General features: G+C 42.4%; 1 protein-coding gene across 8 annotated transcripts; it reads right to left on the bottom strand.

The window, feature by feature from the left end:
• Nucleotides 1-13968: 13968 nt before the first annotated feature.
• On the bottom strand, nt 13969-18046 carry LOC123448672 (serine/arginine repetitive matrix protein 1-like). Of its 8 annotated transcripts, none has more exons than XM_045125639.1 (5): nt 17488-18044; nt 17036-17311; nt 16813-16949; nt 16619-16723; nt 13969-15613 (listed from the first exon to the last, which is right to left on the bottom strand). In XM_045125639.1, the coding sequence occupies exons 1-4, from the start codon at nt 17576-17578 to the stop codon at nt 16658-16660; spliced, it is 570 nt and encodes a 189-aa protein (XP_044981574.1). In that variant the 5' UTR covers nt 17579-18044; the 3' UTR covers nt 13969-15613; nt 16619-16657. The 8 variants fall into 8 exon arrangements, 4 of the variants coding, with proteins under 4 accessions (XP_044981574.1, XP_044981575.1, XP_044981572.1 ...); XR_006631899.1 differs by having other exon boundaries at nt 17403-18044; XR_006631898.1 differs by having other exon boundaries at nt 16619-16949; nt 17403-18041.
• Between the last annotated feature and the right edge of the window lie 876 nt (nt 18047-18922).

The following is an 18922-nucleotide window of genomic DNA, read 5'->3' as shown; positions in this document are numbered from 1 at the left end:
CGATTGGTACCCATCCCACATGTTGTACATATTACGAGCACCGACTCTGGACAGTATGAACCATGCGGGGACCAACAGTGTGCCTCGAACACATAAAAATGTCATAGTCGCCCTACCTGCAACAACCCCATCACGAGAGTGACAACATATCACTCCCACCACTAGTAATGTGGCTCTTTCTAGCACCGACCAGAGTAATCAACAAAGCCCTGTCCCATAAAGGGGTAACGTGGTCGTACAGGTAAGGTTGGGACGGTCGACACATCATAAATCTAATCCCATTTCCGAAACCATAGTCACACAAATACCCGGTGCACCACTTCTCCAAAACTGGCCACCTAACTCATCATCACCCTCGAGCATTAGTGGCACCCGACGAGGTTTTCATAAACCTTTGATTTATACCAACACATGCTCATGCTACAATTACTCTAGCTTTGCTTGTCAACATGATACTAGCATGATCCGGAAAAGGGGGTAGGATCAAGCTCTATGCATGTGCTCTGGAGGAGCCATCGGTAATATCACATCAATGATTTACCGACAGTTATGATCATATGCAACGGAAACATTTTGCTACACTAGCATGCAATATAACATATGCTTAGTCATGGTCAAAGCGATGCTTGCCTTGATGAGCTAGGTATCCACGGTCTTAGAGGTCTTCCGCTCCGATTCCCTCGTCACACGGATTTTCTATCATCGTCAAAAGAATAAATAAGAAATAGCTCACTCAAAAACAGATCACAAAGTCATTTCAAAAATGTTCTTCATTAATGATAAATCCAAGTGGCTATTTTGAAAAATATTTTCCTTTGATTCCAATGAAGGAACATTTTTGAAATCAACCAAACAGAAGCAACACTATTCCAATTTAGTCCTTTTCATTATTGTAAAACAGAATAGTTGCTGTCAAATTCATCCAATGGTTTCATGAAATACTACATATTTTTAGAAGAATATTAGTGGAAAAATTACATTTTTACACTAGTTTAATATTTTTATAAAAATCTTTGAAATCATAATTTTAAAACAAAAGAAAAATGGGCTAAGTCCCTAGCCTGGCTCGGCCTGGAACTAGGCCAGCCGACAGCCTGCCCAGGCTCGCGACCCGTGGTTTGAACCTGACGTGCGGGGCCCTATGGTCAACGGTTGCGGGCAGCAAGGGGAAGATGGCTGGAACACCGATAGGTGGGGCACACCTGTCGGGGTCGTCTCCTACCTCTCGCCAGATAGGAGGAGGAGCACGTTGATGAGGCTGCTGATGCTCTCAAGCCCAAACGAGGACAGAAATGGGTTCGGCTCGACACCGCCTACCTGCTGATGGTCGGAACAACGACGGGAAGGCACGGGTTCGCCGGGGACAAGGAGGCCGTGGTGGAGGAGTTTCGGAAGGTGGTCCAGAGGGTAGCCAGGGCACGGAAATTCTCGAGAAAGTTGTGGGAAAGCTTCCTAAGGTCGAGGGGATCAGTTTAGGGGGTCGAGGGACGCAGGAGCCGTCGTGTAGCCGAAGATCGACCGGAGCTTCGAGGTGGAGGGGCCTCGGTCGATCTCGAGCACCGGGGCTCTGCTGGCTTGCTGGGGTGGCCAGGGAGGTGCTTGTGGTTGTGGCGAACCTATCTGAGGGGTGCAGGAGCGAGGGGGAGGGCTATTTATAGGCCTGCGACGTTGAGCCGATTCGGGAGCGCCGGTGACTCACCATGGCGCGCATAGGGGTGCAGAGAGGGGCTGGGGTAGAAACCACGGTCTCGGGACGTGGTTTTGGACTCCCAGAACCATCTGCAACAGAGGGGGAGAGAAAGGAGTCGAGCATCCATGGTCGCGCAACCTTGGCCGTTTCTGGTGCGCGCGGGCACGCGTCGCACGAGCTCTAGTGTGGGAGAGGAGGGGCCCTGATGGTCGCTCGATGTAGAGGGGTTGTCGGGGAAGAGGTTGGACACCTTGGGGGAGGCTGGAACTGGCCGAGGGCGTCGCTCCCACCTTGGTGGCTTCCTGTAGCGCGTCCAGAGCACCCTTTTGGCATGCCACGGCATGCTGGTGCACTCTGAGGCACTTTGTACGTGTCTTCAAAGTTTTGAAAAAGTTTTAACAAGCTCAGATTTTTGCATTACATAGAAAGTGGTAGTACAAACAGGGTGTCACACTAGTCTTATGACCCATGCAAACTATCTTCACTATTTGTCTAGCTATCAAGAGAATTTATGTGAAGAACGAGAGCATATTATTTCTATAAAATCTACACGCCACCATGCTCAAAAATATATAAGTGAAGTACTAGAGAAATTCTAAACTCAAAAGATACAAGTCAAGCACATAGAGTATTCTAACAAATTGTGATGATGTAGTATTTCTCTCAAATAGGTGTGTCTAACAAACAATGGTTGTGGAATATTTAAAAGAAAAAGGAAAGAAAAGTGAATGACGCTCCAAGAAAAACTCACATCATGTGATGAATAAAAATATAGCTCCGAGTGACATATCGATGGATTGAGACGAAAAGAGGGGATGCCTTCTAGGGCATCCCCAAGCTTTGATGCTTGAGTATTCCGAGAATATTACCTTGGGGTGCCTTAGGCATAACCAAGATAAGGCTTTTAATGCTCCTCAATCCTTTGTCCATCTGGATAATACCCAAAACATGAAAACTTCAATCACATAAAACTCAACAAAACTTCACGAGATACGTTAGTATAAGCAACATATGAAATACTTTAATGTGCTGTTATAAGTTGATTCTATGTTATTTTAGCATAGATTATTGTATCCTAACACCTCCATGGCTTATACCCCCAATACAATCCATATCATCATCAAAACAAGCAAACTACGCAAGCAAAAACAGAATATGACTGAAACAAAACAGTTTGTAGTAATTTGTAATGAACCTATACTTCTGTAACTCCAAAAATTCTTAAAAATTTGGATGACCCAAGGAATTTGCATAGTTGTGTAAAAAATTCAGCTTAAAAACACTTTTGAGTAAAATCAGATAAATTATGCACTAGACGTCAATGTTTTTGTTGTTGCACTCTATCATTTCTACTCATCATGAAAATAGTCCCAAAGGCTTTACTTGGCACAAACACTAATGAAAACATAAAAACACAATAATTACAGAGGCAATAATCATGTTATAACAAAATTAATAGGTAGTAAATGATAACTATTGGTTGTCTCTTGATACGTCTCCCTCGTATCTAATTTTTTTGATTATTCGAAGCCAATATTATACAACTTTCACATATTTTTGGCAACATTTTATACGGTTTATTGGTCTAACAAATTTATCTAGTGGCATGTGCCAGTTCCTTTTTGTTGTATGCTTTTTTTCAAATAATATCCATCTCAAACAAAGTCCAAACGCAATAAAACTTTACGGATAATTATTTTGGAATATATGTGATTTTGGGAGGTGAAATCAATGTAAACAGATGCCCACGGCCTCCACTACCCACCATGGCACGACCTATACCCCTTAGCATGCACTGCTATCTAGTGGCCACCCTGTAAGTCGGTTGGGGCTCTACTTCGGGCGAAAGAAAGATAATTTATGGAAAAATCGTGTAAATTTTTTAGCCCGATTGGAGTTACGAATATTCGAGAATTTGAGAAACTGTGAAGGGTGAGAAAACAAGAACGCGAAACAGAAGAGAACAGAGAGGGAGATCCAATCTCGGAGGGGCTCATGCCACTCCTCCACCATGGAGGGCATGGACCATAGTGGGAATTCTCCTCCCATCTAGGGGGAGGCCAAGAAATAGGAAGAAGGAGGGGGCTCTCTCCCCCACTCCCCAGGTGGCACCGGAGTAACGCCGGGCAAGGAGCATGGCAGCTATCTACATCAACAATCTTTGCACCGACAACACAAACTCTCTCCTTCTATGCGATGGTGAAACACCTCTTTTCCCGTTGTAAATATCTACTTAAACATGGTGCTCAACACTACATACTATTTCCCAATGATATGTGGCTATCATATGATGTTTGAGTAGATCCATTTTGTCCTACGTGTTAATTGTGATATGATGTTATTGATATGAGTTGTGTGTTGGTATGGTTCTTTCCTAAGGTGCTTTCCGTAAGGCGCAAACGTGAAGGGTACACCCTGGATGATCTGCAATATGTTTATGATTCACTTATAGTGGATGGCGAGAGTGATAGAAATATATACCCGAGTAATGGAGTTGTGCGCGTATGGGAGTAAAGAGGACTTGACGTGTAATGCTATGGTGGGGCTTACCTTCATGATTTCTATTAGTTGTGAATGCTTGCTAGAGGTCCAATAATAAGTTCATATGATCCAAGTACGAAAATGTGTTAGCGTATGCCCCTCCCTCATTACACATGTTATGTATCTATCATGTTATATTCAATTACCTATGGACAATCTTTTTCTTGAGTTACAAAAAAAAATTTCTACTAAGCATCCCCTGAATATTATTTCCACACTCTTTTTTTCTTGCAAAACATAACCTAACTTTTGTTTATTGGTTCTTTATTATCTTGAGACCTATCTATTACACCTACTAAGTACTTCTAATTTTATTGTTGTTTTAGGTAAAGCAAACGTTAAGTGTGTGTAGAGTTGTATCGGTGGTCGATAGAACTTGAGGTAATATTTGTTCTACCTTTAGCTCCTTGTTGTGTTTGAAACACTTATTTATCTAAAAAGGATACAAACGATCCCCTATACTTATGGGTTATGAAGACCTTTTCCTGGCGCCGTTGCCGGGGAGCAATAGTGTGGGGTGAATATTCTTGTGTGTCCTTCATTGTTTCTGCACTAAGTAGTTTTTATTTTTTTCTTGTTTTGTATCTTTATTTCTGGGTACGAAACATAGAATACTAAAAAAATTAGTTGTACCTACTGAACCAATGGTTGATGAACCACTCAAAATCTATCATAGTCCTGAAGCTGTTTACTTGGATCATCTTTGATCCCTATATGCTCGTGCTAAAACCACAACTAGTTTACTTTAGGGGAAATCATTAGATGAGCATGCTTATTATGTGCGACGTTGCTTGACTCAAAAAGGGAAACACTTATGGGATCAAATTAAAATGTCGCGTTGGTATTCTTGGAATTTATGCTTGAGGTGTGATTATACTTCTTGCCCGAAGATGGAGGCTTCAAACCTTCCCTTTCAATGTGAATTTAATGATAATGAAACCTTGGCTTCTTATGCTAATGGTTTATGTGATTACTATGATGTGGAAAAAATTGAAGAATTCGTTGCTTTTAAGGGTGCTTATGAAATTTCTTATTTGATTGAAAAGTATGATGCTATTCTTTACAAATCTGAAAACTTATTAAGAAAATGTCTACACGAATGTATGGAAGAAGAAATAGATGAAACTCTGAGATCATTGGATAAAAAAGATGACACCGAGAGTGAAGAACAAAAGGAGGAGGAGCGGATTAGCTACCCATGCCCACCTTATAATGAGAGTAACTCTTCAACACATACATTGTTTAATTTCCCTTTGTGCTTACCGAAGGATGAATGCTATGATAACTTCTATGATCCCGCTGATTCTTTTGAAATATCCATTTTTATGAAATTGATGCTTGCTATGCTTGTGGCCAAGATGCCAATATGAATTATGCTTGTGAAGATGAGCTTGCTATAGGTCCTTATGTTAAGAATGTAGTTGTTTCTATTGCACCCACACATTATAGTCCTATTATGTTTTTGAATTCTCCCTACTACACTATTTCGGAGATGTTTCTCTTATTAAGGATTATATTCATTGGTTGCATTTTACCATTACACATGATGATTTTGATGGATATAATATGCATGTTCTTGCTGCTCCTACTTGTAATCATTATGAGAGAGGAACTACATCTCCACCTCTTTATGTTTCCAACACGATAAAATTGCAAGCAACTGCTTATCCTATGTATTGGCCTTTACTTGATGTGCATGAATTGTTCTTTTATGACATGCCGGTGCTTAGGAAGCGAGTTAGACTTTGTCATTTCATGATAGATATTGCTTTGTGCTCACTAATAAATTACAAATCATAGTTAATTAAAATTGGCTTTGATATAACTTGGGATCTGGCTGGATCCATTACTTGAGCACTTTATGCCTAACTTAATGGATTTAAAGAAAGTGCTGCCTGGGAGACGACCCGTAAGTCTTACAGAGTCATTTATTTCTCTTGAGTTCTTTTAAAAGGTTTAAAAAGAAAAAACATATAGAGGGTAACTTAAAACTTTTTCAAAAAGAGAAGCGATTGGAATGTTATGAATTGAACAAGTGAGGGTCGATCTTGAACACTTGTGTTCATGCTCATGGAAACAATGTAGAATTTTTTATGAGTTTATCACAAAAATAATTATACCCTTGCACAAATCCTTTGTACTATAAAAATAATGTGCCATGATTTTACTTTAGGATGATTAGATTTCTTGTTGGTACCTGCAACAATACTTAAGGTGGTCTTTTCATCATTATACTAATGGATCTCACGAGTTTTCTGTTAATTTTTGTGTGGATGAAGTGTACGAATTTCAATGAGGTCTCGATATATGGAGATGGACGAGAGGCAAGAGTTGAAGCTTGGGGATGCCCAAGGTACCACAAGTAAGTATCCATGGAGAATCAATCGTCTAATCATGGGGATGCCCCGGAAGGCATCCCATATTTCTTCAACAAGTATCGATATGTTTCCATATTCGTTTCGTTCACATGATATGCGTAAATCTTGAAGTGTCTTTTGTGTTTAGTTTTCACTTCTATTTTATGCACCATGCAGGTATGAGATAGTCCATGGTTTATTTATAGAATTCTCATTGCACTTCACTTATATCTTTTGAGTGTGACTTTATAGAATGCTGCATGTGCTTCACTTATACCATTTGAAGCTTGGATTGCCAGTTTCTCTACATATAGAAAACTATTATTTGTAGAGTGCTCTTTTGCTTCACTTATATTTATTAGAGAATTGTGTTTTGTAGGAAGAATTAAATTCTCATTCTTCACTTATATCTATTTAATACTCAAAAGGAATTGGTCATTTTCATGGTTAGTCATAAAATCCTACATAAAACTTGTAGATCGGTGAGTATGATATGTTTTATTCCTTGCAATAGTTTTGCGACATTAAGATAATAATATGTGGGTGCACTAGCTCATGATCGTGGATTAGTAAGAATATTCATTTTAAGGTTTGTGATTCTCGAAGCATGCAGATATAGTCTCTGGTTATGCGATGAAGTTGGAGCATAATTTATCCTTGATTGAAATAATTTGTGTTGTTCTAATCGGAGTTGCGCGATGGTTAACTCCTCCCAACCTTCTTCTTAGGGGCATGCGAGTAGTTCATCTCTTCAAGAGAGATAATAAAATATTGCAATAAGTATATGAGTTCTTTATGTCTAATGTGAATCCATGGATATACGCACTCTTACCTTTCTTCAATTTGCTAGCCTCTACGGTACCGTACATTGCCCTTTCTCACCTCGAGAGTCCGTGCAAACTTTGCATGTGCGTCCAAATCTTGTGATATGATACACTCTATCACACATAAGACTACTTATATCTTCCTCAAAACAGCCACCATACGTACCTATTATGGCATTTTCATAGCCATTCTGAGATATATTGCCATGCAACTTCCACTGCTTCTGTTTTGATGACCTCAACATTATTTTTCATACTGCTTTGCATGATCGTAATATAGAAACCATGATATTTCCATGGCTTATCCTTTTTTGATGTTTGTGCTATGCTAGATCATTGCACATCCTGGTACACTGCCAGGGGCATTCGTATAGAGTCATACTTTGTTCTAGGTATTGAGTTGTAATATTTAGTTGTAAGTAGGTAGAAGTGTGATAATCATCATTATTCATTATTAGAGTATTGTCCCAGTGAGGAAATGATGATGGAGAGTATGATTCCCCCACAAGTCAGTATGAGACTCCGAACAAAAGAAGAAAATGAGAAAGAAAAGATAAGAAAAAGAAAGAAAGAAAAAAAGAAGGAAGGAAAAAGAGACAAACAAATAAAAAAGAATGAAAAATGAGGGAAAATGGAGAAGGGGCATGCTAATTCCACACTTGTGCTTCAAAGTAGCACCATTTTTTTCATATGGAGAGTCTCCTATGTTGTTGCTTTCATATACTAGTGGGATTTTTTCGTATAGAGTTTGATGCACACCCACTCAGTTTTCAAATTGAGCTTTCACACACTTATAACTCTTAGTGCATCCATTGCATGGCAATCCCTATTCCTCGCATTGATATCTGTGGAGGGGCATCTCGATAGCTCATTGATACACCGAGTTGATGCGAGACTTTCTTCTTCACTTTTACCCCTTTGAAACCTACCATCATATTCTATTCTACATTTATGCTATATCCATGGTTCACGCTCATGTATTGAGTGAGTAATAAAAAGCTGAAGCACGTTAAAAAGTACGATGCAATTGCTTGTTTTTACACCGGGGTGCTCATGATTTATACCTTATGTTAGGAAGACCAAGCATCACATGCTATATGATTTTGTAGGGATATAATTCTTCAAGCATTGTTATTTCGAAAGTACATGATTGTTTGCTAGTAAACATGAGTATGGATGTATTTTTGTCAAATTATAGACTATTGCTTTAAATGACTCATGTAGCGATCCGACTCAAAACGAGTCAAGCCTCCGTGTATCTGTGCCATCCCTGGATCAGTATGCTGGCACACACAGTACATCAATGTATATATCAAAGTGCAATCACATGTAAATAGCGTAAAACTGATATATACCTTAAATATCTCAGCGGAAACAGTCAAGGGAGTGGAGTCCCAAATAACTCCAACGGCAGGTTGAGTGCGGAACGTAACCCTGAATCGTACTCTTACTCGTCGAAGAAAATATCTGAAACATAAGACGTTGCAGCCGTGTAGGTCAGCATATTGAATATGCCGGCAAGTCACAAAAGAGAGGGGTAAAATATCATCTATACTATATGCATACAAGGCAGGTGGGGCTGTAAGTTTTTAGCGAAAAGCAAAGTTTTCTCCTACATCAAGAGAGGGGCTAAAAGCAAAATATTACTACATAGTTGGTTGTTAATGAGATGGTTCCGCCAACCAGTTCTCATACCCAAGTTATCAATATTACCCACATCGAAATATAAATAATGGTGTTGAGAATTCCAGATAATTTCAGTTCCTTCGGCTCAAGTTATCCATGACCGTGGACACGGCTAATCGATTAGGTTTGAGTACTCTGCAGAGTTTTGCACACGTTCCCCACAAGATTTGATCGCCTCTGTGTATGTCCTCGCACTTCAGGGTGTTTGAAGACTGGATGATCAAAACATGGTCTTTCAAGGGATCCCTCTGAATCCCTGTCGGTGCCCATCCAATCCTACCGTTCTTCTACATCTGCTGGCACCGCCTGTCTAGAGTCGCCGCGTTGTCCAACCAAGCCAGAGCCCATAATGACTTGTGGTTGTGCAGGTAAGCCTTGAGTCTTGAAAATATCCGTCCATCTCTTTGAGCCTGGGTGAAGCTTTCCGCAAGATGTCATGGCTCGTCTCCAGCATCCCGGGTCATCCACTGGTTTCTCCAGGGAGCCGATCAACCGTCCTTTACCCAGAGTTGCATTGCATCACGAGGTCTTGAAAAGTCTTGACTTAACCGGTCTTTGTTATTAAATTATTCTCGCATCACTCGTGATAAACTCTCAACCAGAATCCCGTCTACTCAAGCATAGCAATATGAAATTTGTCATCCCGGGCCAAGTAACGGGGTTGTTGGGTGCCTACCACATGATACTACAATAGGTAACCATAATTTCCAAGTACCTACTCAGCATGCAATTGGGCATAGGATGGTAGAACTACGATGCATAAAACATAGGTGATACATGATCAAATGACTTGCCTGGTATTACTTGATGAAGATAGTCGCTCTCAAAATCCTAATAATTCTACTCGCCACACTCCGAGCAATCTATCGTAAACATTCATGCCAAAAAGGAAGAACCAAGAGAACATAAGAACAAAGCATGTCTTGGTGCAAAATAACAACGTACTAAGGTTTAATAAAAAAAGATAGGGCCTTATGGTGTTGTAAAAGGAACGGTGAAAGGGGTCAACTCAAAAGAGTCAAAAGATGATCAAGTATCGCTATATAAGCTCGACTTGCATACACTATGGGAGATGATCAAAAATATTGGAAGAACAACATCAATGTTGTTTGACAAATAGTATAAGACATAAGAATTTATTTGTAAAAAGAATTTCTTGAAATGGAGCACTACAACGCAAGTTATAGCGAATTGAAGTATGAATTGAACTTGCATTAAAAAGGTCAAGAGAAGTTGAACTGAAGTACGATGGTTACATACAAAAATATATGACATGAGTGTTTAGGGGTAAAAGTAATCAATTGAAAAGGTGGTACGATTTGCAAGATAAGATCAAATGAATGTTCGAATACAAATTTGAATCGCTCAAATTTGTAAGGTTCAAAGGTCGAAACTAATGATGCTACTGGATATAGGAGATCAACATGAGCGTGTGGAAAAAAGAATTACTAGATTTGAAATAGCGGATCAAAAGATATAAATACTTCAATATAACATTGAATCAGCTTAGAACGATGTGAACACTTTTGGGCACTAATAGATAAATCTGATTTGATCAAAATTATAAGTTGAAAAGTTAAAACTAATGATACAAACGGGAATATTACTTTGATACGAATCCGACGCAATTGGATTCATCTAAAACGGAGCTACGGATAAAAAGATACGATCAAAAGAAGTTTGAATAACAGTGTGAACAAATTCCGAAATTTGAAAATTTCAAAAGGTTGATATGATAGGTTCACCGGATAGGTGGGATCAAGATAAAACTCTAGGCGTTGGTTTCATCTAATTTGGATAAACGAGTAAAAAGTTATGGCTATTTGAAAAATCAGGGCCAAGCTGTTTTACGGAAGAAAAGTGCTATGTCTAAAAGAATTCTAGTACTAATGTGTAAATACGAAGACTAATTAATATATCTAATTACTCTACCGTATACTAGTGTATGAATACTAGTCTAGAAATAATAAACTACGGGAGTAAAAAAAATACGAAGAGAAATACCTTTAGAATGCATAGTAAGAATTAATTCCAATGAGGAGACGACTTTGAGAAATCCCGCCGAAGAGAAAGGAATATTTTTATTTAATAAACCTAGTCAAACCAAAAGATTGATTTAACCCGAAATAGATGATTTTTCGGATGCTCCAACGGGTCTATATTTATAGGTGAAAGGGAGTTGTAAAGGTCCATAGATAGGCAATGTGGGACTAAACATATACGTAATATAGGCAAACTAGAAAAAAGGAAGGAAATGGAAGTGCCGCATGGGCAAAAACAATTCGGCCACTGCACACGGCGCGCACACCCACGTGCATGGTACGTCAGCTTCTTTTTCGTTTTTTTTATTGTTTTTAAACAACAAATGAAAGGGAATAATAAAATATTTTATATAGGCATATTATATATCAAAATTTTCAGAATAAAATTTCCTACAACATGGACATTTTATTTTTCACAAAATAAAAACTTTATAAAAAATAATTTATTTTAAAATCCAAATTTTGTCCTTCAAATTTTTGGCACTATTTTTCTTGTGACTTTTTTGGAGGGTGTCAGGTTACCTACTCTTTTTCTTGCTTGGCAAGTATATTGTGAGGAAAAATTTTGTGGTTGAAATCTTGTGCCAAAAATAAAATTAAAATCAAAATCAAAAATCAAAGGAAAATTCAGATGCCACATTCATTCAAATTCTTTATAGTTGAAGAAGTCATGTTATGTTCTCTCATTCATTTTAAATGGACGAATTTGAATTCAAAAGAAAAATGGGAAGTCATTTTATTCCCTCTCATTTTTTTTAAGAAGTTTCAAATTACACTCAAGTTTCAATCACTCAAACAAACCAACAATCAATCTAATAATTATATTAACATTTCAAAATTTATAATTTTGGGATGTTACAAACTACCACACTTAAAATGAATCTCGTCCTCGAGATTCGAAGACCCTAAAAAGAAAGGTTAGGGTTTGGGGGTCTTCTAACAAATCAAATCTCCTGTAAAGTGGGATGCTACCACACTTAAAATGAGAGTTACTGGTCCCTCAAAATTCTAACAATCCTCTTGGGTCTTGGCATCTGACTCCTCACATTCTTCATACCAACTCCTTTGGTGATGCATCTTTCATTACATTCATAACGTTTCCATCAAAATCGAGGGTTCTTCTATTGATATAAGCTTCTTCCCTCACTCGGTCTTCTTAACTGACAAGTCTCATGATCACTCTAAATAACCTATTAATGATTCTCATGGTGGTCTACCATTTGTGGTTATCCTGCAGAAAGAGGGGTCTTGGTTTCATCCTCACCGTAAAGTTTCCTATGCGTGACAACAAGTGCCATGTACATGGGTCTTCATCATACCATTCTAAGGCTTAAACAAAAGATTCAAAGAGCGTCGTCTCTCACTATGGGTAAGTCTCTCAGATTTACCTTTCCGAATAGCAAGAGAATGATAAGAGTAAGTCATCATGGTGGCCAAGCCATGTCGCACTGAAATCATTACCTTGTATAAGGTTTAGTGAATCTCGTATACTAACACTTGGGCATCCTCACAAGCGTTGTAGAGTTTCTCTTGTCCACGAACGAAGTTCGGATAAACCATTGGTTCTGCAAGCTGAACAAAACATCTATCGTTTCTTCACCACTCTCAGGTTGTCGTATGCTCCTAAGAAAACGTTTGCTGATACAAGTTTCCTTCTCCAAAAAGTTAGTACTTGATCCTTGCGAGTCCCGGGGTCTGTGGGTTTCAGGCATACTTGGGGTAAATGCGACACGCCGCTGGGTAGTGGGTGGTTCCTTCACACAAGAAACAAGTCACCTGACTAGTTGGGCATTCCTCAGCTAGGTGATTTTCTTCACAATGAGGGCATCCATCCTTCTGTTCTTCCTGGGTGTGTCCTATTTCTCCATAGATCTTGCATGCACAAGGCTTCTTCATCGGGCTTTCATAGCACTTTTGAATAAGACGGGATCTTAACAGAGTCTTATTGAATCCGTCCAAGTTTCTGCTCCACTAAATCCTTGTATGGCATGATGCATTTTCCACCAGATAGCAACACTTTGGGTAAAGTACTGAAGAGTGTGTGCCACTTCATACTACCTTGAAATCAAATTGCTCCCGAAGTGGTTCTCCATGTTCTGAATCCATATTTTAGCCTACAGCTGGGTCATTGGTCCAGAGACTACAAGTCCATCTTTATACGCCATCTATTGGGTCCAAGGTTTTTGGGATGAGACGGGTAAGAGAGAGGGATAGAGGGAGATACACACAATACAAACAATATTTTTGAGAATAGGTTTTATTTGTGGCTGTCGGAAAACACACACCAATGAGGCCTCACAAATCATCGTATCTAAGATGGGTATATAACAGGGATTTGGACTCCTAATGGTCATATAAATATTCGAACGCTTCAGGGTCATCGAATTCTTCGAGGCTTGATAGTCTTCAACTGGGGCAACTTCAATTCTTCAAATGCATGTTGAAATCCTCTTTACTTTGAAGTAGAACTCAGTAGATCCTTCATGTGGTTGAATGGGAAAGGATATTGTCTAACTATTTGAGGCGAGAGAGAACATTCGATGAATTCAGAAGGGATGAGAAGTAAAGGATGTTCTTGAAAATAAAAAAATTTGAGAGATCCTTTCCTAAGGGATTTCCGTTTTATAGGGTCACGTCCTACAATCAACATGTGCTCTGATACCATTTCTGCAGCGACCCGACTCAAAACGAGTCAAGCCTCCGTGTATCTGTGTGTCACGCCCAAGATGCGACCCTATCCTCAATTTGGCACGAGGGCCTCGTCAGGGATAGAAGCGCATCTCGTCGTGTCGCAAGAATGGATATCGTTACAAGTACATGTACTGAAAAGAAGAGATATATAGAATTGGCTTACACTCGCCACAAGCTACATCAGAGTCACATCAGTACATTACATAATCATCAAGAGTAAGAGCAGGGTCCGACTACGGACGAAAATAAACGACAAAACAAGAACGACGTCCATCCTTGCTATCCCAGGCTGCCGGCCTGGAACCCGTCCTAGATCGAAGAAGAAGAAGAAGATGAAGAAGCAACTCCAAATGAACAATCAACGTGCTCACATCGAGTAACCTTTACCTGTACCTGCATCTGGTGTTGTAGTAATCTGTGAGCCACAGGGGACTCAGCAATCTCATTTCCAAAGGTATCAAGACTAGCAAAGCTAAATGGGTAAGGTATGGTTAAGTGGTGAGGTTGCAGCAGCGATTAAGCATATATTTGGTGGCTAACTTACGAGTACAAGAAATAAGAGGGGGGGGGAGATCTACGCATAACGGACGTCATTACAGATGATCAAAAGAATGATCCTGAACACCTACCTACGTCAGACATAACCCCACCGTGTCCTCTATCGGAGAAGGAACTCACGAAAGAGACAGTCAGGGTTACGCACACAGTTGGCATGTTTTAATTAAGTTAACTTCAAGTTATCTAGAACCAGTGTTAAACAAAGCTTCCACGTTGCCACATAACCGCGGGCACGGCTTTCCGAAAGATTTAACCCTGCAGGGGTGCTCCAACTAGTCCATCACAAATTACCACAAGCCGCATAGAAATCCTCAATCACGAAGCTCGCGATCTCGTCGGATTCCCTAGAGGAAAACCTCAACTCTGAGATTACCCAAAGCATCACCGGAATCCCGATGCACAAGATATTTCGTCAAAGGTAAAACTAATCCAGCAAGGCCGCCCGACGTGTTGACGATCCCGATAGGAGTCGCGTACCTCGTTCTCAGGACACGACGGATGGGTCACACTAGGAGTACCAAACCTCGGGTTGCCCCGCGGTGGCCCCGTAGTCTGCCAATTTGGACCAACACTCATGAGGAGCACTGGCCCGGGGGTTGATTAAATTATCCTCGGGGTCCGGAAAGTCCCTATGCAATTTTATTAGGTGTTTAGGCAAATGTAGTACCAAAGTTGGGCCTTGCCAGACCAGCCTTAATCTAAAACGTATTATCAAGGGGGTCCCCATAACAACCCCGATCGTGTTAGGAGCGCTCATTTATGGAACATAACACCGGTAGCCGTAACTAAGGGGGCAAAGGTGGAACAAAACACCAGGCTAGAAAGGCCGAGCCTTCCACCTTTTACCAGGTATATAGGTGCATTGAAATATAAAGCATAAAATATGGTGATATAACAAGGAACCCATGCTTTGCATGGAAGCAATGCACCTGCAACTAGCAACGCTATCAACAGGGTTAAGCAAGCAGTAACATAGCCAATCAGTGGTTTGCTAGGGTGAACAGGTTGATGGTTTCATGGCATTGTAGAGAGGCTGATATTTAACAAGTGGTAGGCAACGAGACGTAAACGATAGCAACGGTAAAACTAGCATGGCAATGATAGTAATGGTATCTGGGGAAATGATCATCTTGCCTGAGATCCCGCTTGGAAGAAGAATGACTCCGCGAAGCAGACGAACCGACGTAGTCGAACGGCCCTCACATCCGACACGCTTGCGGAACTCTATCGAGACGGAGGAAACCGGAAACAAGCATCAACACACGATATACACCACACGATGCAAGACACACATGATGCATGAACGGTCTAATGCAAGGCGTGACAATCACAACAATCAAACACTACACATTAAGTGAAGCTCTATATGCAACGAGTTGCATATCGACGAAACTCCACGTTGAATTATTTAGTTCACTCCCGTTCAGGTACACGGATATATTAAATGTTGTTAAACCTGGCACGAGGGTGAAGCACAAATTAATCTACCTAGCTAGTCATTTTAGATGAGACCGGAAACGACATATAGCATCTCCGAAATGACCCCATGTGTTAAATCTTAATTCTGCCCAAATTTGTCCTAAACACATTTTATATTTGTTAAGCGGAGAAACAAAGTGGAACACGTGATTCTACTCGTCGTTCTGGTCCATTTACATATATGGCACATCTCCAACGGAGCTACGGACAAATAGTTACGACCTAAACCGTTTTCAACACGTCGAGACGCAAACCGATGCAAACAACACACTAAACAGATCTAATTATGCATGAGAGTTGGTTTTTGTGAAACTACAGAAAATTCTAAGCAACTTACGTGTGGAAAACATTTTAATCCGGCCCACGGTTAAATTTATATGAATTTTACAAACGGGCATTTGAGTCTGTCCAAAATATAAAAAAATGGAATTGCTAGGATTTGAACCCCAGATCCCTTGCATGAACATTAGTAGCCCTACCACCAGACTAAATAAGTGGTTGTGTCAAAATTGACAAAACAGCAAAAAATAAATAAGGCAGAAGCTGAGCGCATGGAGAGGCACAAATCCTAAAAATATAACATGCATGGATGGGGATTTGATCCCTGGTCTCCTGAGTGGAAGCGCAACACGCTAACCACCGAGGCTGAGACGCGCTAGTGATAAAAACGAGTCCCTTCGCTAGATGAGTACAAGCACGCTGAACTGAATCTAAACAAAAACTGAATCTGAATCGCGGCTAGAACTGCACCTTACTGAAACTGCTCGTCCATGGCTGTTCTAGACGGGGTCAATCGTCGATCCGGAGGGACTTGGAGGCTTCGACGGGGCTGTCCCAGGCCGGGAATGGGCGGACCTAGCAAGCATCGACCGGATCCATTGGAGAACGACGGCGGATGGGGAGTTGCAGGGCAGCAAGGGCATCCATGGTGGGGCTGCACCAACCTTCGTTCTGTTCCTCAGTGCTGGTCCCCGACGGCGGCGAGGTCTAGGACGACGAGGTTCTCCTGGCCCAGCAACGAGGACCTCGGGGCTAGGCCAATCCGGGGCGGCGACGTGCAGGGGAGGCCACGGATGAGCTCCTGATAGAGACCTGCAGATATTAGAGAGAGCAGAGGTAAAATAGAGGGAGGAGAAGAAAGGGCAAGGGGGGAGGCGCGGCCAGGACCTCGTCGGCTGACGGGGCGGCGCGGCGGCTCCAGCAGCTGCTCGCAGGCACGGCCAGAGGAGAGGTTGGTCTCAGGTGCTGGGCAGCGGCGGCGGGGTCGAGCTTGGGGCGAGCTCGAGAGGGGACTGCAGAACTGCTCGAGGGGAGGCTCGGGTGCAGGGGAGCTCGTGGAACACACGTTGGAGGCAGGCGCGGGCAAGGGACCTCGTTCCCGGTGCTGGAGGCGTCCGACGAAGCTCCGGGAGCCACGAGCTTGGGCACCATGACATGGGGACGCTGCAAAAACAGGGAAAAACAAAGAGGAGTTTCAGAGCAAAGGAAAAGGAGGAAGGAGGAAGGAGGTAACAGTGGGCTTGGTCAACGACACGATCCCGGTGAGATGGTGCCCACTGCTGGTCCCGAAGCTGCAGGGGTGCGGGCTATGGAGATGGTCGGAGGCAAGGCATGCGCACTTGGGGCTGGCTGGTCGTGGTGAAGAACGAGGCGGGAGGAGGTTGAGGTGCTCCTGGATGGCAACGACAGGAGGGGTCGAGCTGGAACCATGCCGGATCTCACCGGCGGCGCGACGAAGGACTCCCGACCGACGCGGGCGAAGCTCCCCTCGGGCTACCATGGTGCCTGGGGGAGGTGCTCGCCGACAGGGACACGTTCCCGGTGAGCAGCGCGGGGTCGCAGGCCCGGGGCGGCGCCTCAAGCGACCAGCCGACGAGGGCGCGGGCAGGAGGAGGCTCTGCCTCGGCTGCAGGGGCGCTACAGCACGCGAACGGGGTGCCTCAGGCTCCTTGCTTGCGGAGGACGCGTCCAGGAGGACATGCACGACGAATCGACTGGACCCCGGATGTCTTGGCGGAGAAAACAAGGTGGGCGGCGGCTGGATCAAAGGGAGAATCGGGGGAGCGCTGCTGGTTGGAGGAAATAGATCCGGGATGATCCCGAGGAGACTGGGTGGAGAGTGGCGGCGATGGGTGGATGGGACAGGGGAAATTGTCCCTGACTTTTAGGGTTTTGGTCTGAGATTTAACAAGGGGCCTTTTAAACAGGAAGAGGGACAAACTTTTGACCATCAGATCATGATCGGGTGGCTGAGATGATTAGTTTAGGGATACCAATGGACAAACTGATGACGGTTTGCGGTAAAACGGGGTTGATCCGGATCCAACGGTCACGACCGCCGGGTTCGGGTTCCGGGAGGTTTTCGGACTGGGCTGCGCGTAGGGTCGATGCACTGTGCAGAGGGGCTAGGCATAGAAGAGGGGGAAAACAGGCAACCCGGTGACAGAGTTTAAAATACCGAAACGTCCGACAATTGACCGGCTATAGTGCCGCTATATAATAAACGACACGGGTAACAAACGAGCTCCGATCGCGATGAAATTTCATGGACGGTCTACCTACACTAAATTGATACCGCACGCCAAGTTCCAGCTCAATCAGAGAAAGTTTAACGCACACTTTAAAACAAGGTTTCGACGATGCCGCGGGCGCGTGCGTGTGCGGTCGGACTCAGAACGGACAACGACGAGAAGCGGCAACTACTAACGAATGCAAGGTTTTCGAAAACTGGCGGCAACAGGATGCCGATGCAATGCTCATGATGCGCGTGATGCGATGATGATGCGACAAATAAAAATAGACACACGACGAAAACGGAAAGAGAGGGGAATCTTCTGGAATGTCGGCATCGGGCTGTCACACTGTGCCATCCCTGAATCAGTATGCTGGCACACACAGTACATCAATGTATATATCAAAGTGCAATCACATGTAAATAGCGTGAAAGTGATATATACCTTAAATATCTCAGCGGAAACAGTCAAGGGAGTGGAGTCCCAAATAACTCCAACGGCAGGTTGAGTGCGGAACGTAACCCTGAATCGTACTCTTACT

Source organism: Hordeum vulgare, chromosome 4H (assembly GCF_904849725.1).
Source record: "Hordeum vulgare subsp. vulgare chromosome 4H, MorexV3_pseudomolecules_assembly, whole genome shotgun sequence".
NCBI lineage: Eukaryota > Viridiplantae > Streptophyta > Magnoliopsida > Poales > Poaceae > Hordeum > Hordeum vulgare.
This window is presented reverse-complemented; position numbering and strand designations above follow the sequence as displayed.